Below are 27,373 nucleotides of genomic sequence, written 5' to 3'. Positions count from 1 at the left end.
TTTGAAATTTATATAAACATTGCTGTAAACTGCATGATATATTAATAATGTATACATGTGTCTGTGTGTGTGTGTGTGTGTGTGTGTATATATATATATATATATATATATATATATATATATATATATATATATATATATATATATATATATATATATATATACGCACACACACTTTTATTTATTTTTAACAAAAGTTTTTATACTTAAATGGATGTTTGTTTTGTTTTCAAACCTCATACTAACAGTTTCTGAGAGCTCTCTCCATAGTGTTTGTCAAAGTTAGTCTCACTAAGAGCATTGTGTGTCCCTTTTTGTCTTGCAGTAGTATGTGTGTAAATTACAGTTTTTCCTTCCAAAGAGCTCTGTCACCTAAGACAAGGACTGGTGAGTTTTGGCCACACAAAGGAGCACAAAAAGGCTGTCTGTAAAGATATATATCTATACACATACAATGATCAACAAACAGGTGTCCGAACAAAATATTTTGAGCTATGGCTCTCTTTCCTTTAGGATTTATCCTAAGAACAACTGTCTCTCATTTATGCCCCAACAAGTTAGCCATTAATTGTAGGGTAGAGAATAATGGTTATAGGCTTAGGTTTAAAAACAGAAAGCATGTCACCAGGCTCTATGGTCCCATATTTTCTTGACTTAAAATTAGGATAGGCAGTACAAGTCAGGAGACCAGTCAGTGTTTATTGCAAAGCAAATCTTTTGACTTTCAGTGAGTATACTCGCTGGCTATTACAGAAGGATTTTATCATTCGTCACCTGCATCTTATGATTTGCATATAATACAATGTCGTTTTTAGAGGTGAGTTGGCCTTTATACAAGGGTTGAATCTTTCCCCACGACACCTGGTTTTCTTGTTATAACAGGTCTCATCTCCTGATGTAGCCCATTCCATTGTTTGGGTTGAGGCGGTATAAGCCCAGATTCTGCAGACAGCGTCCGTTGCATTCTGGGGATGTTATAACGTTCCATTCCTGTGCTGTGGCCTGGGATTTCATTCTCATTCCCCAAGCAAGTCATATTACATAATCCTGGAGATGGTCTCTGGAGTTTCTGTTGCTGCTGGAGGAAGGGTGGGTAAGAAAACTCTCTGTGGATCTCTGGGCGTGGACGTACTGGTGAGATGTCCTTAGCATTGTTGCAATCCGAGTGAGTGGAGTCATTCAGCTCTCCTTCAGGTGCAGAGTCGTTTTCAAAGAGGGTGCTGGGCAGTTGGTTGTGCCTCTGCTGGGCAGCCTGAGATGCTCTGTGTGTCGTGTGGGCGACAGTAATTACCATAAAAATGGCACCTGAGGCAAGGATACATGCGCTAGCTATTCCTGTTTCGATCTCAAACAGGATTAGCATATAAAGTGACAGAGCTGCAAAGACAGGACAGAAGATTAGCACGCACCAAGTCCATTTGTTCATTTATTACAAACTATATTTCTTTTTCAAAGTTTATCGAAGCTTTAAAGGGACATTAAACACTTTAAGATGGCAATATAAAATGATAAATTTGTGTATATGTGTGTATGTACAGTTGTGCTCATAAGTTTACATACCCTGGCAGAATTTATGATTTCTTGGCCATTTTTCAAAGAATATGAATGATAACACAAACTTTTCTTTCACTCATGGTTAGTGTTTGGCTAAAGCCATTTATTATCAGTCAACTGTGTTTACTCTTTTTAAATCATAATGACAACAGAAACTAGCCAAATGACCCTGATCAAAAGTTTACATACCCTGGTGATTTTGGCCTGATAACATGCACACAAGTTGACACAAATGGGTTTGAATGGCTATTAAAGGTAACCATGATGGCAAGATGAATGCAGTATGTTATCAAACAGAACGCCTCATTTTCCACTTCTTGATTAGAGTTTGAACTTCTGATTTGCATTCTCAATTCCTTGGATATCTTTGTATATCCCTCTCCTGTTTTATACAGTTCAACTACCTTTTTCCCAAAGATCCTTTGACAATTCTTTTTCTTTCCCCATGACTCAGAATCCAGAAACGTCAGTGCAGCACTGGATAAAAGATGCAAGGGTCTGTAAGGAGTCCAGAAACTCATTGACCTTTTATACACACACACTAATTACAAGCAAACAGATCACAGGTGAGGATGGTTACCATTAATAGCCATTCAAACCCCTTTGTGTCAACTTGTGTGCATGTTATCAGGCCAAAATCACCAGGGTATTTAAACTTTTGATCAGGGTCATGTGGGTAGTGTCTGTTGTCATGATTTAAAACGAGTAAACACAGTTGATTGATAATAAATGGCTTCAGCCAAATACTATACAATGTGTTTAGTTGAAAATATGAAGTCTTCTTCCTAAAGGAGAATTCGTATTACGTAATTACTTGTATTTAGGTATATGCTTTAATCTGTTTTTCAATGCCAATGTAATATAGGTCTCATTTGAAATGAGCACATTTTAAAAAAAAAATTAATTTTAGAATTATTGCTATATATAAACTTTAGCATAAGTCTATAAATTGTATGTTTTATATTGTTTAAGCGGTTTTAAGTAAAAGTATCTTTTTAAATTGTTACATTCTCTTGCTTCCTTCATTCCAAATAGTAATTAGAGAGTGTTTATAAATTTAAGACATCACTGCAACACAGAAATAGTAGCTTCATAAACAGAAGCCCGTGAGTGATTCAATATTCCAATATTTATGACACTATTTTAAAACATAAATTGAGGAGCAGTGAAAATTGGTCACATCAGAATTTAAATATATTTATTGTTATGCCCTAAAAGAGAAAAGCATACATTAGTAACATTAATATAACGACTATACTAAGTACAAATTAAACACATAGAGGTTTTTATCATTACATATATATACCAGGTAGTCGTCGACTTACGACCGCATTACGTTCTGACCGTCCGGTCGTAAGACGATTTGGACGTAAGTCGGACGATATATCTACGGCATGTAAATAAAATGGTCTAATGTAGGGTTTAGGCAGATAGGTCTGCTGCTACACATCACAGGTATTTTGGACTGCAACATGGTGAGAGGCTGCGACACATGCGAAGGCTGCTGCTGCTGCTTATGACAGTCACTCTCGTATGGCCTGCACACAAGCACTGCTGTCTGCAGTACGACACATGGTCGTAAGTATGGATGGTCATAAGTCGCATAGGTTGTAAGTCGACGAGTATCTATATAAAGAGTGAATATATTCCTAACAAAAATAGAAATTTCAAAAAAAGAAGCTCATAAGTGTTTAAATATTTATGACATTATTGCAACACCTAATTTGAGGAGTGGGGAAAATCGGTTACATTTTGAGACTATACTAAGTATAAAATAAAATATATAAAGGTTTTTATTTATCACAAAAATATAAGAAGAGTGATCATATCCCTATCTTTAAACGCTTTGAGCTTATTTAGCGCCCCCCCCCAAAAAAAAAAAAAAATCTTTGCTCTATTCTCATTCTCTCTGTCCAGGAGGAGGACAGTATTTTGGAGAGGCAAAAGCATTTTGGAGAGGCAAAGTCCAGCACTATAGACACTATAAACCCCTTAAACATTTCAGCCAAACACTAACCATGAGTGAAAGAAAAGTTTTTGTGTTATCATTCATATTCTCTGAAAAATGGCCAAGAAATCAGAAATTCTGCCAGGGTTTGTAAACTTATGAGCACAGCTGTGTATATGTGTGTGTGTGTGTGTGTATATATATATATATATATATATATAATTGTCAATTAGCCGTTGGCCAAACATGGAAACTACCAAACAAATTAGCACAATAAAATATTGCCTGGTAGCAAGTCACCTACCGCATAATAATCGCTATGCATGCCTAAATACATTAGTGCTAGATATCCTCTGAACACTTGGCCAATGCATAAGATGAGACAAAACCATTCAGAGATAAAACACAATTACTCATGTCTCGATACCCGCAAATAAAAGCATATAAGAAAGACCGTCATCCAAAACAATCTAAGTCAACAATGCAGTAAGAGCAGACCTCTACCAATGGGAGAATCCTACTTCTATTTATACAAGACTCAATATAAATCTGTGGTCAGAAATATTTTATTGTGCTAATTTGTTTGGTAGTTTCCATGATTGGTCAGTCCGGATGTAGCTAGCTATACAGTATGCATGATTCTCCACTGAATATGGAAGGTGTATTACCAATCTCCTCAGTAATTTATAAACCTAGTCTCTGTATAATTGCAAGTTTGTTGGATAAGTTTAACTGGATAGGCTGAAATCTGCCTCCTGTGTGGCCGGTACATCATGGCAAAGAGCTGTTAGTCCTGTTTTATACTCGAGTTCTGGTGATTTTACAACATTGACTGGCTGAGTGTGCATGGCCTCTCGGTCAGACAGAGTTACAATTTATCCAGTAGTAATTGTAAATTAAATTGTATCTAGTGTAGTCATAGTGTTGGGTGTTTTTGTTGTTTGTTATCACTAATTACATTTTGTTAGTTTTTTTCTTTTTTATGTTCCTTTTCTAGATAAATTTTGTCTTGAAGAAGGCTCATATAGGAGCCGAAAAGTCGACAATGATCTTCTGCAAATTACATTTTGATATTGTCAGAATAAATATATACATAGTCTAAATAAAAATCCTGAGAGTGCATTTCTTTATACACACACACACACATTATATATATATATATATATATATATATATATAATTTTAGGGTTGCACCGATACTAGTATCGGTACCGATACCAAGTACTGGCACTCGTGCAAATGCACCAATACTTAAACTGATACTTGTATATACCCACACGCCATATTGTGATGTTTTTTTCAAACTTCATCTTCCCATTTCATATTAAGCTGGAGTGGAGACTTAACTAAAACTTGTTCACTTCTGTTCTGCCAATAAAAAAACATAATTTATGTAAGAACTTACCTGATAAATTAATTTCTTTCATATTGGCAAAAGTCCATGAGCTAATGACGTATGGGATATACAATCCTACCAGGAGAGGCAAAGTTTCCCAAACCTCAAAATGCCTATAAATGCACCCCTCACCACACCCACAATTCAGTTTAACGAATAGCCAAGAAGTGGGGTAAAAAAGAAAGGAGTAAAAAGCATCAACAAAGAAATTTGGAAATAATTGTGCTTTATACAAAAAAATCATAACCACCATAAAAAAGGGTGAGCCTCATGGACTCTTGCCAATATGAAAGAAATGAATTTATCAGGTAAGCTCTTACATAAATTATTTTTTCTTTCATGTAATGGGCAAGAGTCCATGAGCTAGTGACGTATGGGATAGCAATACCCAAGAAGTGGAACCTCACGCAAGAGTCACTAGAGAGGGAGGGATAAAATAAAAACAGCCATTTCGCTGAAAAAAATTAATCCACAACCCAAATATAAGTTTATTCTCATAAATGAAAGGAAAAAAATTAAATAATAAGCAGAAGAATCAAACTGAAACAGCTGCCTGAAGAACTTTTCTACCAAAAACTGCTTTCAAAGAAGCAAATACATCAAAATGGTAGAATTTAGTAAATGTATGCAAAGAAGACCAAGTTGCTGTTTTGCAAATCTGATCAACTGAAGCTTCATTCTTAAAAGCCCACTAAGTAGAGACTGACCTAGTAGAATGAGCTGTAATTCTCTGAGGCGGGGCCTGACCCGACTCCAAATAAGCGTGATGAGTTAAAAAGCTTTAACCACGATGCCAAAGAAACGGCAGAAGCCTTCTGACCTTTCCTGGAACCAGAAAGGATAACAAAGACTAGAAGTCTTCCTGAAATCTTTAGTAGCTTCAACATAATATTTCTGAGCTCTCAACACATCCAAAGAATGTAAGAATCTCTCCAAAGAATTCTTAGGATTAGGACACAAGGAAAGGACAAATATTTCTCTATTAATGTTGTTAGAATTCATAACCTTAGATAAGAATTTAAATGAAGTCCGCAAAACTGCCTTATCCTGATGAAAAATCAGAAAGGAGATTCACAAGAGAGAGCAAATAATTCAGAAACATTTCTAGCAGAAGAGATGGCCAAAAGAAACAACACTTTCCAAGAAAGTATTTAAATGTCCAAAGAATGCATAGGCTCAAATGGATGAGTCTGTAAAGCCTTCAAAACCAAATTAAAACTCCAAGAAGGAGAGATTGATTTAATAACAGGCTTGATATGAATCAAAGCCTTAACAAAACAGTGAATATCAGGAAGCTTAGAAATCTTCCTGTGAAATAAAACAGAAAGAGCAGAGATTTGTCCCTTCAAGGAACTTGCAGACAAACCCTTATCCAAACTATCCTGAAGAAACTGTAAAATTCTAGGAATTCTAAAAGAATGTCAAGAGAATTTATGAGAGAAACACCATGAAATGTAAGTCTTCCAAACTCGATAATAAATATTTCTAGAAACAGATTTACGAGCCTGCAACATAGTATTAATCCCAAAGTCAGAGAAACCTCTATGATTAAGCACTAAGCGTTCAATTTCCATACCTTCAGATTTAAAGATTTGAAATCTTGATGGAAAAAAACGGACTTTGAAACAGAAGTTCCAGCCTTAATAGAAGTGGCCAAGGTTGGCAACTGGATATCCGAACAAGATCCGCATACCAAAACCTGTGAGGCCATGCTGGAGCCACCAGCAGCACAAACGATTGCTCCATGATGATTTTAAAGATCACTCTTGGAAGAAAAACTAAAGAAGGGGAAAAATATAAGCAGGTTGATAACACCAAGGAAGTATCAACGCATCTACTGCTTCCGCCTGAGGATCCCTGGACCTGAACAGGTACCTGGGAAGTTCCTTGTTTAGATGAGAAGCCATCAGATCTATTTCTGAAAGACCCCACATCTGAACAACCTGAGAAAACACATCTGGATGGAGGGACTACCCCCCCTGATGTAAAATCTGACGGCTGAAATAATCTGCTTCCCGATAATAGCAGAGAGATTAAAGGATATCCTTCCAAACCTAATTCATAGGGACCAAGTGGGGTTTGTTAAGGGGAGAACCTCCGAAATGAATATTAGAAGAATTCAACATGTTATTTGTCAATATGCTGAAGAGGATGCTGGGGGGGGGCGACGCGCTGCCGGAGGCCTTTCTCCTGTCATTAGACGCGGAGAAGGCCTTCGACAGGGTTGAGTGGGTCTTTCTCCAGCAGACACTGCTTAATTTTGGCCTTAGAGGTAACTTTTTAAACCACTGCTTTTTGACTTGGTACTTGAACCCCTGGCTATGAAACTCAGGAGGAAAGTACTAGGCTGTAGACTGGATGAGGAGATATTTCAGTTATCTATCTTTGCGGATGACCTTTTACTATGTGTATCAGATCAAACTAATGAAGTGATCTCTCAGTTAGAGATATATGGTAAGGTCTCAGGATATAAAATAAACTTTTCCAAGTCTAGTATTTTATGGCTTAAAAAAACAAAAACAAATGTGGCTTACCCATTTGTAGAAACGGGTACTTTAAAGTATTTAGGTATATATCTATCCTCTTCCCCTCAAAATTGGTATAGGGATAACACAGTGTATGCTTTAAATCACTGTATAGAGAAACTTAAAAACTGGGTAAACCTGCCACTCTCCCTTTCAGGGAGAGTGGCAGCGTATAAGATGTTTATCCTCCCAAAGATACTTTATACTTTGCGTATGTTTCCTTTATTAATTAAACAATATGATCTGAATAAGTTCACGAAAGCTCTTCGATACTTTATTTGGCGAGGTAGGAGACCCAGAATTAAGATGGATAAACTATACCTACCCTTTATTAGTGGGGGTTTAGCTTTGCCCAATTTGTTACTATATAACTATGCCACTTTACTGCGGTTCCCATTGGACTGGATTTTCCACTCTAATATCTATACAAATTGTTCATTAGATAGAAGACTATGTAAATCACTGGCATTAGAATTTGTTTTGTATGCATCTAACAAAGAAAGAGGGAGGGAAATATATCAACATCCTATGTTGAAAGACATTCTGGCTGCTTGGACTGCAGCTATGAAAATTATATCAATAAAAAAGAAAGTGTATTCCAGATGGGTACCATTGGTGGGGAACTCCCAATTTATTCCGGGCCTAAACTATTCAACATTTCAGCGCTGGGGAGACTGTGGAGTATCCAACTTAGGACATTTATGTAACTGGAAGACTAAACAAATACTTAAATTTGAGGAAATTCAAAGGCTCTATCAAATCCCTGGTAAGGATAGATTTTATTTTATACAAGCAAAACATTATTTAAGGTCATTTCTTTACCAGGACTCTGATCTATTCTTCCAGTCTCATCCTCTATTGGATCATCCAAAAATCAGGCAGAGGCCACTCTCAGTTATCTATGAAACACTTCTAAATGGGTTTAAGTCAAGGCAATTAGAAGATCTTTATAATAAATGGGAAAAGAGTATACCTATCTGCAGAGAAGATAAAATCATACAAATTAGTTTGGGGACAATATATAAATTGGAGAACTCAATGGCAGGAAGGGAATCGCATTTTAGACTTATGCATCAAGATTATTTAACTCCGAATAGAGTTTGTAAGTGGAATAAAGAGGTGGAGAATAAGTGTATTAAATGCTCAAGAACTAAACCGGATTTACTCCACTTGGTATATGAATGCCCTAAACAATTCCAACTGTGGTTGAAAGTGGGTTTCTTGCTTTCTAGCATACTAAAATTAGATATTAAACTATCAGCAGTAAATGTTTTCTTCCTTACACATTCACCTTTATGGGAGGGAAATAATAGATTTGTACATAAAGTGATAATAAAAACAAGATCACTGATCTTTTCCTGCTGGATCTATAGAAGCTCTCCAAATGTTAGTCAGCTTAAGAAAGCAATGTTGAAAGAAGGCATTCTTGAAGCATATGACTATAAAAAGTTTTGCCCTTTCAAAGTAGATAAATTCTTTAATGTTTGGGGTCCATTTATTAAATCTATGGGTAATGACTATACAATTCATATCAATCGAATTATTTGTATCCCCTAAGGTAATGACTAAGGATAAATGTATTTTATTTGGGAAGGAATGACTGTGCGGTTCAAATGTTTTTCTCTTGTAAAGGATCTTCCCTTCCGTGTTCTTCCTTTTATATATGAGATGTAAAGCAACTATGTATCTGAACTTTGTATTGTTGATATAAGAAAATAATAAAAATTTAAAAAAAAAAAAAATAATAATCTGCTTCCCAATTGTCTATACCTGGGATATGAACCACAGAAATTAGACAGGAGCTGGAATACACCCAAGCAAGTATCCGGGATACTTTTTTCATAGCTTAAGGACTATGAGTCCCATCCTGATGATTGACAAATGCCACAGTTGTGATATTATCTGAAAACAAATGAACAGTTCTCTCTTCATCAGAGGCCAAATCTGAAGAGCCCTGAAAATTGCACGGAGTTCCAAAATATTGATTGGTAAGCTCACCTCTTGAGATTTCCAAACCCCTTGCACTGTCAGAGATCCCCAAACAACTCCCCAACCTGAAAGACTCGCATCTGTTGAGATAACGGTCCAGGTTAGATGAACAAAAGAGGCACCTAGAACTATACGATGGTGATTTAACCACCAAGTCAGAGATAGTCGAACATTGGGATTTAAGGATATAAATTGTGATATCCTTGAAAAAACCCTGCATCATTGGTTCAGCACACAAAGCTGGAGAGGTCTCATATGAAAACGAGCAAAAGGGGATAACGTCCGATGCTGCAGTCATGAGACCTAAAACTTCCATGCACATAGCTACTGAAGGGAATGACTGAGACTGAAGGTTCCGACAGGCTGCAACCAATTCAAAACGTCTCTTGTCTGTTAGAGACAGAGTCATGGACACTGAATCCATCTGGAAACCTAAAAAGGTGATCCTTGTCTGAGGAATCAAAGAACTTTTTAGTAAATTGATCCTCCAACCATGTTTTTGAAGAAACAACACTAGTTGATTCGTGTAAGATTCTGCAGAATATAAAGACTGAGCTAATACCAAGAAATCATCCAAATAAGGAAACACTGCAATATCCCACTCTCTGATTACAGAGAGTAGGGCACCAAGAACCTTAGAAAAGATTCTTAGAACTGTCGCTAAGCCAAAAGGAAGAGCGACAAATTGGTAAAACTTGTCTAGAAAAGAGAATCTCAGAAACTGAAAATGAACTGGATGAATCAGAATATGAAGATATACACCCTGTAAGTCTATGGTGGACAAATAATGCCCTCACTGAACAAAAGGCAGAATAGTCCTTATAATCACCATTTTGAAAGTTGGTACTCTTACATAATGATTCAACAAAATGTCAGAATAGATTTGAATAAAACCCCAAACCCTGTTCCTGAAACGGAACTGGCGTGATTACCCTGAAACTTCAGACCTGAAACACACTTCAGGAAAGCCTGAGCCTTTACTGGATTTGCTGGAATGTGTGAGAGAAAATATCTTCTAACAGGAGGTCTTACTCTGAATCCTATTCTGTACCCCTGAGAAATCTTAATCTGCCCCCTAGCAGCTGAGCTGGAATGAGGGCCGCACCTACATGTGGACTTAGGGGCTGGCTTTGGTTCCTTAAAAGGCTTGGATTTAATTCAATTTGAAGAAAATTTCCAATTGGAAACAGATTCCTTGGGGAAGGAATAGGTTTCTGTTCCTTATTTAGTCGAAAGGAACGAAAACGTTTAGAAGATTTAGATTTACCCTTGTCTTATCCTAAGGCAAAAAACTCCCTTCCCCCAGTGACAGTTGAGATAATCAAATTCAACTGAGAACCAAATAACTTATTACCTTGGAAAGAAAGAGATAGCAATCTGGACTTTGAAGTCATGTCAGTATTCCAAGATTTAAGCCACAAAACTCTTCTAGATAAAATAGCTAAAGACATACAGGCCCATTTATCAAGCTCCGTATGGAACTTGAAGGGCCGTGTTTCTGGCGAGTCTTCAGACTCGCCAGAAACACAAGTTATGAAGCAGCGGTCTAAAGACCGCTGCTTCATAACCCTGTCCGCCTGCTCTGAGCAGGCGGACAGGAACCGCCGGAAATCAACCCGATCGAATACGATCGGGTTGATTGACAGCTCCCTGCTGGCGGCCGATTGGCCGCGAGTCAGCAGGGGGCGGCGTTGCACCAGCAGCTCTTGTGAGCTGCTGGTGCAATGTTAAATGTGGAGAGCGTATTGCTCTCCGCATTTAGCGAGGTCTTGCGGACCTGATCCGCAGTGTCGGATCAGGTCCGCAAGCCCTTTGATAAATGGGCCCCATAGATTTAACATCAATTTTGATGAAAAAAATGGCATCACAAATAAACTGATTAGCATGTTGAAGCAAGCGAACAATGCTAGACAAATCATAATCCAATTCTTGTTGCGCTAATTTCCAACCAAAAAGTTGATGCAGCTGCAACATCAGCCAAAGAAAATGCAGGCCTGAGAAGATGACCCGAATATAAATAGGCTTTAATTAGATAAGATTCAAGTTACCTATCTAAAGGATCTTAAAAAAGAAGTACTATCTTCCATAGGAATAGTAGTACGCTAAGTAATAGTAGAGATAGCCCCATCAACTTTGGGGATCTTTTCCCAAAACTCAAATGTAACTGCTGGCAATGGATACAATTCTTTTTTAAAAACCTTTAAAGAAGGAATAAAAGAAGTACCAGCCTATTCAATTCCTTAGAAATCATAACAGAAATAGCATCAGGAACTGGAAAAACCTCTGGAATAACCAAAGGAGGTTTATAAACAGAATTTAAACGTTTACTAGTTTTAATATCAAGAGGACTAGTCTCCTCAATATCCTATATAATCAACACTTCTTTAACAAAGAACAAATGTACTCCATTTTAAATAAATAAGTAGATTTGTCAGTGTCAATATCTGAGGAAGGATCTTCTGAATCAGATAGATCCTCATCAGAGGAGGATAATTCAGTATGTTGTCGGTCATTTGAAATTTCATCAACTTTATGAGAAATTTTAAAAGACTTTTACTTTTATTAGAAGGCGGAATGGCAGACAAAGCCTTCTGAATAGAATCAGCAATAAATTCTTATAAATTCACAGGTATATCTTGTACATTTAGATGTTAAAGGAACAGCAACAGGCAATGTACTATTACTAATGGACACATTCTCTCCATGTAAAAGTTTATCATGACAATTTATTACAAACCACAGCTGGAGATATAATCTCCGCAAGATTACAACAAATCTACTTAGCTTTGGTAGAACTGTTATCAGTCAGCAGGGTTCCAACAGTGATTTCTGAGACAGGATCAGATTGAGACATCTTGCAAATGTAAGAGGAAAAAACAACATATAAAGCAAAATTATCAATTTCCTTATATGGCAGTTTCAGGAATGGGAAAAAATACAAACAGCATAGCCCTCTGATAGAGAAAAAAGGCAAGAGGCATATAGGAATGGGGTTTAAAATAATGAAAATATTTGGCACCAAGTATGACGCACAAACAGAGAAATTATTTTGGCGCTAACAACATCCGGAAATGACACACTCGTGTCATTGAAGACGCAACCTTGTGAAAGGACTCGGCGCCGACAAAGATGCTGGAAATTACAAATTTGCGTCATCTAACGTAACTTTGCGCCAAAAAAATCTTGCGCCAAAAATTACGCAATATACTTTGGCATTTCGCGCCCTCGCAAGCTTAATTCTGCCCGCAAATTTTAAATAACAGACTATACCCCAGGTAAGAAATAAATTTTCCTAAAAAAGGCATTTCCCAGATATGAAACTGACAGTCTGCAAAAAGGAAATATACTGAAACCTGAATCATGGCAAATATAAGTACAATACATATATTTAGAACTTTATATAAATACATAAAGTGCCAAACCCTAGCTGAGAGTGTCTTAAGTAAAGAGAACATACTTACCAAAAGACACCCAGCCACATATAGCAGATAGCCAAACCAGTACTGAAACGGTTATCAGTAGAGTTAATGGAATATGAGAGTATATTGTCAATCTGAAAAGGGAGGTAGGAGATGAATCTCTACGACCGATAACAGAGAACCTATGAAATAGATCTCCCGTGAGGAAAACCATTGCATTCAATAGGTGATACTCCCTTCACATCCCTCTGACATTCACTGTACTCTGAGAGGAATCAAAATGCTGAGAAGAGCATATCAACATAGAAATCTTAGCACAAACTTACTTCACCACCTCCATAGGAGGCAAAGTTTGTAAAACTGAATTGTGGGTGTGGTGAGGGGTGTATTTATAGGCATTTTGAGGTTTGGAAAACTTTGCCCCTCCTGGTAGGATTGTATATCCCATACGTCACTAGCTCATGGACTCTTGCCAATTACATGAAAGAAATTGCTGTTATATGTATTATTGTACGTCTGAGATCAGTGTTCCAAAAGCTTCTAATATACAGCTGGAAGCTTACCTGGGAGAGATCACTGTACCTCATTCAGAATAACCCCTGAAGTACTGGGCAATTAATAAACTGAGATTTGATGGCCCAAAAATATCTTTCTGCCCCATGCAGTAGTGTGGAAAGTGAAAGACTGTTTAGCTTAGCGTCAAACGTCCTTACTGATAAAAGAAACAGACTTATAGCTGAAGATGTACAGATGCTTCTATTCCTTAAAAATAATTTGCCACTAACTTTTGAAAAATGTATTCAAATTGCTATATTGCCTGTTATACTGCTAGTTCTCATCTTGCACAATTATGCTCAAAACATACTGTGCTCTGAGGAACATCCTTAGCTTATATAATTGCAGGAAGAGTGTTCATAGGACATATTAAGCTAAAGGGCCACTGTAAGTAAATATTTTCTATGCCTGTTACTAACTAACTACCCCAAATATGCTTTTTATCAATAGCATTTCATCAACATATCTCTACCGTATAGCAGAAATCTTGTCTGCAAATTTAATTGTTTTCCAAACCCACTCCGTGGGTATCCTTTGCTCTGTACCAATCCGTTTACAATACCTAGGTTTCAAAATGGCGCTTTAAACACAAAGTTATTGGTTTAAGTATTTTGAACACACAGTGCTGAAAATAGTGGGCAGGATAACGTGACATCATCGGTGAATAAAAGATATAACTTTTAGAACGTTATGAAACTTCGTTTTGGAGAAAATATAGGTCAGTAGGTTTTAATTAATGTTTATTAACTTTAATATGTTAGTTGTTTAGCTTAAAAATTATAACAGAAAGTAATCCTTTAATTCCTATGAACACTCATCCTACAATTATAAGACTAGATTTAGATTACATTTGATTGGTAAGCTTTACCAATGCTCTGTTCACATTTCCAACTCCATAGACTTTAATGGAGTTGGACATGTAATAAGAGCATTGGTAAAGCTTACTAGTACATATAATCTATCCTATAGTGTTGTTGCCCATGATTAAACAGTACACTGTTATGTTTTTACTGTATTGCACTTTTGGTTGGTTGTGATTTTACATTTGTTATGTATTTTTTTTATTAATATATTTTATTGTAATATTTTTATTTATAAATATGACTGTTTAAACTGTGAAATTTATTCAAGTTTTTACAACTTTGTGACAACAAGCAAATAAAACGGTTTTATTATTTGTTAATGTCTTTTGAGTTACAGTTCATTATTAATTATAAAGAATCTATCTTAAATCATTAGTCTGAATTGTGCTTGAGAAACTGTCAGATAACATTAAAAAAAAGTATTGGTAATTGGTATCGGCGTGTATTTATAAAAAAGTATCGGTACTTGCACTCAGTCTTAAAAAAATGGTATTGTTGCAACCCTAATATATATATATATATATATATATATATATATATATATATATATTTTAGGGAAACACCAATATTTCAGCCACAGAAACGGTTCATTTTTTTGCTTGTTATTTTCGGTAAAATTACTGTGTATCATATTTCAAATTTGATGCTAGCCTAGAACTGCTGTTTGAGTTCATTACTTGACTTAATGTTTTGCATAACAATAGTTTTCTAGGACTATACTTTATTTGGATAATTGGTAAAAAAAAATAAGAAAATGTTAAATCTGATTCTGTTACACAGAACTAAGTAAAGAATAATACAGTATATTGATATTTAATTTTGTTTTACGTTGAAATGCACAGAAATTTTGGTTGCAGAAACATTTTGGCAGAAAATGGCATTATAGTCTTTTTTGGTTTTGTTTTAATTTTGCCTGTGTTTTTTTTCTTGGTATAATTATTGTGTAGCATATTATTGTTTTAAGACATTTATTTTTTTTTGTCTAATTTTAGTGTGTCACTTTCAATAAAAGTGTGGTTATTTCATGTTATTGGCTTGCAGTTTTTCAATTCAGATTCATTCAATAAATAGTCTAATTATGCAAAATAAAACTAAATAAGTAAATACATTTAAAATAATAAAAAAAAAAGACTTTTGGCCAAGTGCATCCTGGATTTTCAGGTTCGGTTTCAGTCCAGAATTTCCATTTTGGTGCATCACTAATAAAAAAAAAAAAAAAAAAAATATATATATATATATATATATATATATATATATACCAAAACTTTGCAATATACATTCATTATTTATTTTGCCCCTTTTCCTGTAATTCCATTTTGACAATCATGAGCTTTTCAGCTCCTGTTAGAACTGTAAGTGCAGAACACTTATGTTCCACACAGTCATTGCCTACACAGTCTAGTGACTTATTTATAACAGTCTCTAAAAAACGCAATAAACTTGGACATTTTCTTGCAAAGTTTAGGTTAGTGCCTCATTTTTACGCTAATACATAGTTAACCAGTTTATATTAACTTTTTTCTAGTTCCACAATCCTGATTTGTGAACAAAAAAGTAAAAATACTTTTAAATTCATAAAAATAAATAATCCAAATCAATTAACATTATAACCTTACCTCCTAAATAGAGACATATTCCAAGGCAGAACATATATATTGCTGATTGACGAATGCTCCGGTTAGCCAGCAGGAACCAGTCACCCCTAATGCTGAGAACAAAATTTAACAGTCAGTTTTAGAAATGTATATGCAACAAGTAGGTGGATCATTGCTATTTCTGGTAATGGGGGAATTAGATTCTGCAGTATTGTGGAGCTTACCGTGGTATTAAATAAATAATTAGTGATCTCTGAGATAGAAATGTTAATTGCATAAAGGGACATGAAAGTAATTTATCAGAGAGAGCATACAGTTTTAAAGACTTTTTATTTTACTTCTATTATCAAATTAACTGTTGTTCTCTTGGTGTCCTTTGTTGAAAGGCATATATAGATAGACTGTGGAGTAGCAATGCCTTTCTGTAAGATAGCTTGTGATCGTTGGCTACACACATATGCCTCTTGTCACCTTAATTGGAAATGAAAGCCAGATTCCATCATTCGGACAGAGCATATTATTTAAGGGGGGGGGAATCAAATTGACTTCTATTATAAAACTTGCTTTGTCTTCTTGGTATTCTTTGTTGAAGAGCATACATAGGCAGTGTGCATGTGTCTGGAGAACTACATGGCAGCAAACACTACTGAAAGGTTGGCATTTGTATAACCGCTCTCTTCATTTTGGTCTTCGTATAGAATTTTTTTTTTTTTTTTAATTTCCTTTATTATTAAAAAGAGAAAAACAGAATTTATGCTTACCTGATAAATTACTTTCTCCAACGGTGTGTCCGGTCCACGGCGTCATCCTTACTTGTGGGAATATCTCCTCCCCAACAGGAAATGGCAAATAGTCCCAGAAAAGCTGTCCATATAGTCCCTCCTAGGCTCCGCCCACCCCAGTCATTCGACCGACGGACAGGAGGAAAAAAAAAACAGGAGAAACTATAGGGTGCCGTGGTGACTGTAGTTAGAGAAAATAATTCATCAAACCTGATTAAAAAACCAGGGCGGGCCATGGACCGGACACACCGTTGGAGAAAGTAATTTATCAGGTAAGCATAAATTCTGTTTTCTCCAACATTGGTGTGTCCGGTCCACGGCGTCATCCTTACTTGTGGGAACCAATACCAAAGCTTTAGGACACGGATGAAGGGAGGGAGCAAATCAGGTTACCTAAACAGAAGGCACCACGGCTTGCAAAACCTTTCTCCCAAAAATAGCCTCTGAAGAAGCAAAAGTATCAAATTTGTAAAATTTGGCAAAAGTGTGCAGTGAAGACCAAGTCGCTGCCTTACATATCTGATCAACAGAAGCCTCGTTCCTGAAGGCCCATGTGGAAGCCACAGCCCTAGTGGAGTGAGCTGTGATTCTTTCTGGAGGCTGCCATCCGGCAGTCTCGTAAGCCAATCGGATGATGCTTTTAAGCCAAAAGGAAAGAGAGGTAGAAGTCGCTTTTTGACCTCTCCTTTTACCAGAATAGACGAAAAACAGAGAAGAAGTTTGTCTGAACTCTTTTGTAGCTTCTAAATAGAATTTTAGAGCACGGACTACGTCTAAATTGTGTAACAAACGTTCCTTCTTTGAAACTGGATTCGGACACAAAGAAGGAACAACTATCTCCTGGTTAATATTTTTGTTAGAAACAACCTTTGGAAGAAAACCAGGCTTAGTACGCAAAACAACCTTATCTGCATGGAACACCAGATAAGGCGGAGAACACTGCAGAGCAGATAACTCAGAAACTCTTCTAGCAGAAGAAATAGCAACCAAAAACAAAACTTTCCAAGATAACAACTTAATATCTATGGAATGTAGAGGCTCAAACGGAACCCCTTGAAGAACTGAAAGAACTAGATTTAAACTCCAGGGAGGAGTCAAAGGTCTGTAAACAGGCTTGATCCTAACCAGAGCCTGAACAAATGCTTGAACATCTGGCACAGCTGCCAGTCGTTTGTGTAATAAGACAGATAAAGCAGAAATCTGTCCCTTTAGAGAACTCGCTGATAATCCTTTATCCAAACCCTCTTGTAGAAAGGAAAGGATCTTAGGGATTTTGATCTTATTCCATAAGAATCCCTTGGATTCACACCAGCAGATATATCTTTTCCATATTTTATGGTAAATTTTTCTAGTTACCGGTTTTCTGGCTTGAACTAGAGTATCTATCACAGAATCTGAAAACCAACGCTTTGATAGAATCAAGCGTTCAATTTCCAAGCCGTCAGCTGGAGGGAGACCAGATTTGGATGTTCGAATGGACCCTGTACAAGAAGATCCTGTCTCAAAGGTAGCTTCCATGGTGGCACCGATGACATATTCACCAGGTCTGCATACCAAGTCCTGCGTGGCCATGCAGGAGCTATCAAGATCACCGAGGCCCTCTCCTGCTTGATCCTGGCTACCAGCCTGGGAATGAGAGGAAACGGTGGAAACACATAGGCTAGGTTGAAGGTCCAAGGCGCTACTAGTGCATCCACTAGAGTCGCCTTGGGATCCCTGGATCTGGACCCGTAGCAAGGAACCTTGAAGTTCTGACGAGATGCCATCAGATCCATATCTGGAATGCCCCATAATTGAGTCAACTGGGCAAAGATCTCCGGGTGGAGTTCCCACTCCCCCGGATGGAATGTCTGACGACTCAGATAATCCGCCTCCCAGTTTTCCACACCTGGGATGTGGATCGCAGATAGGTGGCAGGAGTGATCCTCTGCCCATTTTATTATTTTGGTCACTTCTTTCATCGCCAGGGAACTCCTTGTTCCCCCCTGATGATTGATATAAGCAACAGTCGTCATGTTGTCTGATTGGAATCTTATGAATCTGGCCTTTGCTAGTTGAGGCCAAGCCCTGAGAGCATTGAATATCGCTCTCAGTTCCAGAATGTTTATAGGGAGAAGAGACTCTTCCCGAGACCATAGTCCCTGAGCTTTCAGGGATTCCCAGACCACGCCCCAGCCCACTAGACTGGCGTCGGTCGTGACAATGACCCACTCTGGTCTGCGGAAGCTCATTCCCTGGGACAGGTGGTCCAGGGTTAGCCACCAACAGAGTGAGTCTCTGGTCTTCTGATCTACTTGAATCACTGGAGACAAGTCTGTATAGTCCCCATTCCACTGTTTCAGCATGCACAGTTGTAATGGTCTTAGATGAATTCGCGCAAAAGGAACTATGTCCATTGCTGCAACCATCAATCCTACTACTTCCATGCACTGAGCTACGGAAGGACGAGGAATAGAATGAAGAACTTGACAAGCGTTTAGAAGTTTTGACTTTCTGACTTCTGTCAGGAAAATCCTCATTTCTAAAGAATCTATTATTGTTCCCAAGAAGAGAACTCTTGTCGACGGAGACAGGGAACTTTTTTCTATGTTCACCTTCCATCCGTGAGATCTGAGAAAGGCCAGAACGATGTCTGTGTGAGCTTTTGCCTTTGAAAGAGATGACGCTTGTATAAGAATGTCGTCCAAGTGCGGTACTACTGCAATGCCCCTTGGTCTTAGAACCGCTAGAAGGGATCCAAGTACCTTTGTGAAAATCCTTGGAGTAGTGGCTAACCCGAATGGGAGGGCCACAAACTGGTAATGTTTGTCCAGAAAGGCGAACCTTAGGAACTGATGATGTTCTTTGTGGATAGGAATATGTAGATACGCATCCTTTAGATCCACGGTAGTCATAAATTGACCTTCCTGGATTGTGGGTAGAATCGTTCGAATGGTTTCCATTTTGAACGATGGTACTCTGAGAAATTTGTTTAGGATCTTTAAATCCAGAATTGGTCTGAAAGTTCCCTCTTTTTTGGGAACTACAAACAGATTTGAGTAAAATCCCATTCCTTGTTCTGCCGTTGGAACTGGGTGTATCACTCCCATCTTTAACAGGTCTTCTACACAATGTAAGAATGCCTGTCTCTTTATTTGGTTTGAGGATAAGTGAGACATGTGGAACCTTCCCCTTGGGGGTAGTTCCTTGAATTCCAGAAGATAACCCTGAGAAACTATTTCTAGTGTCCAGGGATCCTGAACATCTCTTGCCCAAGCCTGAGCAAAGAGAGAGAGTCTGCCCCCTACTAGATCCGGTCCCAGATCGGGGGCTACTCCTTCATGCTGTTTTGTTAGCAGCAGGCTTCTTGACCTGCTTACCCTTGTTCCAGCCTTGCGTCGGTTTCCAGGCTGGTTTGGTTTGAGAGGCATTAACCTCTTGTTTAGAGGATGCAGAGTTAGAGGCCGGTCCGTTCCTGAAATTCGAAAGGAACGAAAATTAGACTTATTCTTGGCTTTGAAAGGCCTATCTTGTGGGAGGGCATGGCCCTTTCCCCCAGTGATGTCTGAAATAATCTCTTTCAATTCTGGCCCAAAGAGAGTCTTACCCTTGAAGGGGATATTAAGCAATTTTGTCTTGGAATATACATCCGCTGACCAAGACTTTAGCCAAAGCGCTCTGCGCGCCACAATTGCGAACCCTGAATTTTTCGCCGCTAATCTAGCTAGTTGCAAAGCGGCATCTAAAATAAAAGAATTAGCCAACTTGAGTGCGTGAACTCTGTCCATAACCTCCTCATACGGAGTCTCTCTACTGAGCGACTTTTCTAGTTCCTCGAACCAGAACCACGCTGCTGTAGTGACAGGAACAATGCACGAAATGGGTTGCAGGAGGTAACCTTGCTGTACAAAAATCTTTTTAAGCAAACCCTCCAATTTTTTATCCATAGGATCTTTGAAAGCACAATTATCCTCGATAGGAATAGTAGTGCGCTTGTTTAAAGTAGAAACTGCCCCCTCGACCTTAGGGACTGTCTGCCATAAGTCCTTTCTGGGGTCGACCATAGGAAATAATTTCTTAAATATAGGAGGGGGGACAAAAGGTATGCCGGGCTTCTCCCACTCCTTATTCACTATATCCGCCACCCGCTTGGGTATAGGAAAAGCGTCAGGGTGCACCGGAACCTCTAGGAACTTGTCCATCTTGCATAATTTTTCTGGAATGACCAGGTTGTCACAATCATCCAGAGTAGATAACACCTCCTTAAGCAGTGCGCGGAGATGCTCTAATTTAAATTTAAATGTCACCACATCAGGTTCTGCCTGTTGAGAAATTTTACCTGAATCTGAAATTTCCCCATCCGACAAAACCTCCCTCATGACCCCTTCAGATTGGTGTGAGGGTATGACATAGCAATTATCATCAGCGCCCTCCTGCTCTACAGTGTTTAAAACAGAGCAATCACGCTTTCTCTGATATGCAGGCATTTTGGATAAAATATTTGCTATGGAGTTATCCATTACTGCCGTTAATTGTTGCATAGTAATAAGCATTGGCGCGCTAGAAGTACTAGGGGCCTCCTGCGTGGGCAAAACTGGTGTAGACACAGAAGGAGATGATGTAGAACTATGTCTACTCCCTTCATCTGATGAATCATCTTGGGCAACTTTACTATCTGTGGCAATACTGTCCTTACTTTGTTTGGACGCTATGGCACAATTATCACACAATTTTGAAGGGGGACACACATTGATCTTCAAACATATAGAACATAGCTTATCTGAAGGTGCAGACATGTTAAACAGGCTTAAACTTGTCAAAAAAGTACAAAAAACGTTTTAAAACAAAACCGTTACTGTCTCTTTAAATTTTAAACAGTGCACACTTTATAACTGAATATGTGAAAAAGTATGAAGGAATTGTTCAAAATTTACCAAATTTTCACCACAGTGTCTTAAAGTATTCAAAGTATTGCACAACAATTTTCAGAGCTTTAACCCTTAAAATAAAGAAACCGGAGCCGGTTACATTTTTAACCCCTCTACAGTCCCAGCTACAGCCTTTGCTGCGACTTTACCAAACCCAGGGGGGAATACGATACCAGATGAAGCCTTCTAGGAACTTTTCCAACTACTTTCAGATCCTCACACATGCATCTGCATGTCTTGCTCTCAAAAGTAACTGCGCAGTAATGGCGCGAAAATGAGGCTCAGCCTACAACTGGGAAGGCCCTTCCTGACTGGAAAGGTGTCTAACACAGTGCCTGACGTTAAAAAACGTTCCCCAAGCTTATAAGTGTGAATTACAAGCATAAGCATGTATAAAATGCCCAAATAAAGCAATCGATTTTGCCCATAAAAGTGTCTACCAGTTTTATAGCCCATATTAAGCCCTTTATTCTGTTTGAGACTAAGAAAATGGCTTACCGGTCCCCATGAGGGGAAATGACAGCCTTCCAGCATTACACAGTCTTGTTAGAAATATGGCTAGTCATACCTTAAGCAGAAAAGTCTGCTAACTGTTTCCCCCAACTGAAGTTACTTCATCTCAACAGTCCTATGTGGAAACAGCAAACGATTTTAGTTACTGTCTGCTAAAATCATCTTCCTCACACAAACAGAACTCTTCATCTTTTTCTGTTTCAGAGTAAATAGTACATACCAGCACTATTTTAAAATAACAAACTCTTGATAGTAGAATTAAAAAACTACAACTAAACACCACATACTCTTAACCATCTCCGTGGAGATGTTGCCTGTGCAACGGCAAAGAGAATGACTGGGGTGGGCGGAGCCTAGGAGGGACTATATGGACAGCTTTGCTGGGACTCTTTGCCATTTCCTGTTGGGGAGGAGATATTCCCACAAGTAAGGATGACGCCGTGGACCGGACACACCAATGTTGGAGAAAATAAATACATAACAATCAGTGGTAAAGCAGTACAATTAAAAAACATATCTTGAAATAGTAAGTACATGGATGCGTCATTAAGTCTGATACAAATCATAACTGTAATTGATACAATGAGTCAATTGCTTACATTGACGCCAAGTAATCTTCCCATATGAACTTCAAATTACTATAAAACTCCATTTGTTGGGTCTGAGTATAATGATATCTTTCTAGGTTCAGTATTTGTGTAATATGGTCTTGCCATTCATTGATCGTGGGAACTCTCGAGCTTTTCCACAATTGTGGTAATAATTGCTTAGCCCCATTCGTCATTATGTACAACAATTTTAATCTAAGTTTACATTTCAGTTTGTGAGGATAGTTAAAAATTAATAACAGAGGATCCAGCTGGATGTTTTAGGACAAACGGTTCTCTATTTCTTCCCTAATTTTCATCCAGTATTGTCTGATATATGGACAATTCCACCAAATGTGGACCAGGGATCTCTCTTCGCCACAGCCTCTCCAACATTTTCGTATAAATCTTTAGATTATCATTCAAAGCAAGGGATCTGCAACAGTGGAGGCTAATATACAGCTGTACAAGCAGTTTGTGAGTAGCTAATGCTATAACTTACCCTGTGATCAGCTCCATAGATTAAATCTACCTTTATAAAAAAAAGGTCTGAGCTTATTCCCCACCCCCCCGATCGGCATTATATAATGGCATTCTAGATATTGGGAGTCACATTCCTTATACGGATTTGGAGATTGCACTTTTTCTCATAGACTCTTACAAGCTACTCTTAAAAAAACGTTCTACATTTGAGAGCTTGAGCATATACCATATATAGCATTCACATATATACTATTGTTATGCAGACGCATACACTGGCAAGTGGTTTCATTTATTGTTAGGCTTGCACAGTGGTTACCAACTTAGGGGCCGATTTATCAAGGGCCGAATGGCCCCTGATGCCCCGGTTCCTCCGTGAGCCTTCAGGCTCGCTGGAAACAGAAGTTTTGAAGCAGTGGACTAAAGACCACTGCTCCATAACATGTCTGCCTGCTCTGAGGCCGCGGACAGAAATCAACCCTATAGAATATGATCAGGTTTATTGATGCCCCCTGCTAGTGGCTGATTGGCTGCGAATCTGCAGGGGGCGGTATTGCACCAGCGGTTCACAAGAATGATAAATGCCGACAGCGTATGCTGTCAGAATTTATCGATGTGCAGTGGACATGATACGCTACATCGTATCATGTCAGCTCGCACTATGATAAATCTACCCCTTAATCTTTTTCTATTGTGTAGGTATTTTTCTTGATCTTGCACTTCCTAATGTGTCTATTTTTCTAGTGGGCTTTTATAATTCAATAAAAATTTGAGAGTGGCATTTTTAGCACAGACTTTTTTTTACTGGATTGTTTGTGTTAGTATATGTGTGTGTGTGTGTATATATATATATATATATATGTGTGTGTGTGTGTGTGTGTGTATATATGTATGTATGTATATATATATATATATATGTGTGTGTGTGTGTGTATATATGTATGTATGTATATATATATATATATATGTGTGTATATATATATATGTACGTGTGTGTGTGTGTGTATATATATATATATATATATATATATATATATATATATATATATATATATATATGTATGTGCACAATGCTTTTCTACATATGCCAACTTATTCTGGTTAGTTCACAAAATACTAATTAATGGAATGGATTGTGTGGGAGACAGAACTAACTGTGTACACTGGCAGATTATTTTTTGGCTAGCACAGAAACTAATTTGTACATGCTGTTCTCAGGGAGGGAGTGACTCCTTAGCAGTGTGACTATCATTAGGACATTCTGCTCACTGGGAGTGTTGATGCCTTACATTTGTAATTGGCATTAGAACACTTTGCTCTTCGAAAATACTGACTTCTTAAAAATTCCCTCTAATACATTTTCATTCTAGTGACTGTTCCATTATACAATTTACGAGCCCTCCTGGTAACTAAGGGTTAATACTCCTGTAGAAGTTAAGAAAACTCCATGCTGGGTAATTGTTTCCAAGCACTGGTCAAGACAAAGGATGAGGGGACAAATTCTGGGACAAAAAATTCACAGAGGCAATGACTAGGATTGTGAAATAAAGGAATGCAGCGTGAGTTTCATGCAAAATAAGGGGGAAGGGAGGTTTTTATTATTTGTATATAGACACCATCTACTCAGCAATGCAGAACAAACTAGGCATTTAACAGAATAAAGATGACTTTCTTACAGTTACTTTATTGCACAATGACTGGTTCAAGAAACTTGAATAACTGCATGTATGGTGTTATAATTAAGTGTTTGAGATATACCATCATCAGTGGTCCAATCTTCTAGTAACTAAATATCAGTCTAAATAATACCAGTGGTGGTTATCATTAATAGCATTGTTTCCTAAAGAATGACGTCCATTGAACAATTAAATAGAAAATGCATAGTGGAAAATATAAGCTTAGAAAAATCCTCTGATATTCAGAGTACTCTAATGATACCAGCATACACTTGTGGCTGCATAGAAAAGTACTTTTATAGAAGTGTAAAAGTAAATGCTCTAATGTTTTAGGCATTTTGTTACTGCACTGCTGCTTGAGTATATCTATGTGTTTGGCCCCTGAAAATGACCCTAGCTGAACAACAGTTGGTGAGCCAATGACAAGGCCTGTGTGCAGCTAACAATTACCAGCAAGCTCCCATACTGAATTTCATAATAGTAAACTGAAAAGTTTCTGAGAACCTGCAATTTTATACGGACTGCAAAAGTTTAATTTTTCCTTTCATGTCCCTTTAAATATTTTTTCTTTTACTACTATTTAAAAAAAAAGAAGTAGAGTGCTTAAGAATATACTACAACCAAACTCTGGAAAACAATGCATTTATATTTCCTAGACCATCTGGGTTAAATCTTACAAACAGTCCAGGATATGGAACAAGTGCATTGACACAATGGTCTTAAAGGGACATTTAACACTAAATACTTGTTATGCACCTCCCTCTAATTATGGGTGCTGCCATTTTGGAACCTAGCTTTTTTGGAGTTCTGCACATGCGCAAACAGGTCAGCACTTGAATGCAGTGAAAGCTAGATTATAATATAGCTGCACACATGACTAAAGGCATGTGGGGAATAACATCAGTACTACATTTATAAAATGTATTTAGTGTTTAATGACTATTTAAAGAGACATTCTAATGCATAAATGACTTGCTGTAATTCATTATAACATAATGTGTGCTTTACTGGCTCAAGCTTTCTGTGTGTTTAACTGAGGCTAAAGGGCTAAACACATAGGTATTATACTGATTGGGCGTAGTAAAATAGACAGTGACTGTAGTTTGTGATTGGCTTACTGGCTGTACTTTATGTATTTAGCGCCTTTAAGAAGGTTAAACACATACTGCTCAGTGATCAGTAACTCACCAACGTGGCCTGAAGTCACAGAAAATCTTTGGGGTGGACTTAAACATTATATTGTAATATATGTGTCTCCCCCTACACATACAGAACCCTGCATAGTGAGATAAACAGCTTGCAAGCTAAACTTTGCTTTCCTATAATTCTTTGATGATGAGATTTCTTAGATAATCTCACCAGATTAGAGAACTTTTGAGAATCAGAGCCATAGTAAGTTCAAGTCAGTAATGAAAAAATGATATGCTCTAACGATTAAGTATTTCATTTTTGCATTAGAATGTCCCTTTGAATATTACATGGTAACACAGAAAATGACATAAAAACAAAACAACAAATAAATGCATGCTACAGACACTATTAAATATGTATTTATATACAGGAAAAATCTATCATGTTGATCTGTTACTGTAAGGAAGGCCAATTATACCTTCTGGTTAGGTGAACACACAAGTTCAACCAATGTCAACAGATAGGATACAGTACAACTTGTGAAACTTTTGTCAGGCACTACAGCTTATAACAATTCATTTTATATAGAAATGTAATTCTACCAAAAGCAAGTATCACCATTTCCAGAGGAAATCCATTACCTGCCCTTTCTGTACTCACCTCCCAGACTCAGGATCATCTCTGCAGGCCTCAGCCGTGTGGTAGGTCTGGAGCAGACATAGGAGAAGACAACTGGCATTGAGTGCAAGACACAGAGATGCAAAGACTGCTGAAGCTTGAAGCAAGACCTCACTCGCCTCTGGGTCCAAACCAGCAGGATATTGTGCCTTCTTCACAGTATCCTGAACCTGGAAGATCAGGATGACCGAAAGCGATGCCATAATACCAGCCAGGATTCCAAAGAGACTTAACACTGTTAGGGACTGTTGGCTGTACTGGGAAGACATTGCACCTCTTGATGTGTGGACTAATATAAATGAAAAAATGTATACTGTCGAAAGAAAGGCAGGTAGTGCCTAAAGCCTTTTAGCTATACTGAACAAAATAATAATAAAATAAAAGTGCTGGATAATTACTACTGAATTAAATGTCCTACAATAAATTAAAAAAAGAATATAACCCAAAGTAGCGTTATTTCTAATAAAATAAAAATGTGAAAATTCTTCTCATTGTATGTGGCTAAACTGAAAACAAATGCATTTTACCCTTAGGGCAAACAAATTCTTAAGTATATGCACCTGTGTCCTTCAACAGGACCGTTAAATGCAATTGCCCTCTCAAACATGTCATTGGCACTTGCAACCACTAGAACATAAGAAAAGAATACAACAAATCCCACAGAGTTAAAGAAAACACTAATACTAAAAAAAATCCCAGAAAGACAGAATATATGGATCTAAAGCTGCCACACACAACTTTGGAAATTAGAGATCTGAAACATACAAATATATTC

The 27,373-nt window shown here is 37.6% G+C and overlaps 1 protein-coding gene across 1 annotated transcript; it reads right to left on the bottom strand.

The window, feature by feature from the left end:
- Positions 1-829: 829 nt before the first annotated feature.
- Positions 830-26,867, bottom strand: TMEM221 (transmembrane protein 221). Its single transcript, XM_053700691.1, has 3 exons — positions 26,581-26,867; positions 15,866-15,951; positions 830-1,377 (listed from the first exon to the last, which is right to left on the bottom strand). The coding sequence occupies exons 1-3, from the start codon at positions 26,865-26,867 to the stop codon at positions 830-832; spliced, it is 921 nt and encodes a 306-aa protein (XP_053556666.1).
- Positions 26,868-27,373: the final 506 nt, after the last annotated feature.

Source organism: Bombina bombina, chromosome 2 (assembly GCF_027579735.1).
Source record: "Bombina bombina isolate aBomBom1 chromosome 2, aBomBom1.pri, whole genome shotgun sequence".
Taxonomy (NCBI): Eukaryota; Metazoa; Chordata; class Amphibia; order Anura; family Bombinatoridae; genus Bombina; species Bombina bombina.
Note: the sequence above shows the minus strand (reverse complement) of the source record. Positions and strands in the feature narration are given on the sequence as shown.

Bases quoted from the DNA above. Each gene is read 5' to 3' on its own strand.
- TMEM221 (XM_053700691.1), bottom strand. From the start codon at position 26,867: ATGTCTTCCCAGTACAGCCAACAGTCCCTAACAGTGTTAAGTCTCTTT. The intron at 15,952-26,580 runs GTGAGTACAGAA...TCTCAGCATTAG, and splicing joins GATGATCCTGAGTCTGGGAG to GGGTGACTGGTTCCTGCTGG. The intron at 1,378-15,865 runs GTAAGGTTATAA...CTGTCTTTGCAG, and splicing joins AATATGTCTCTATTTAGGAG to CTCTGTCACTTTATATGCTA.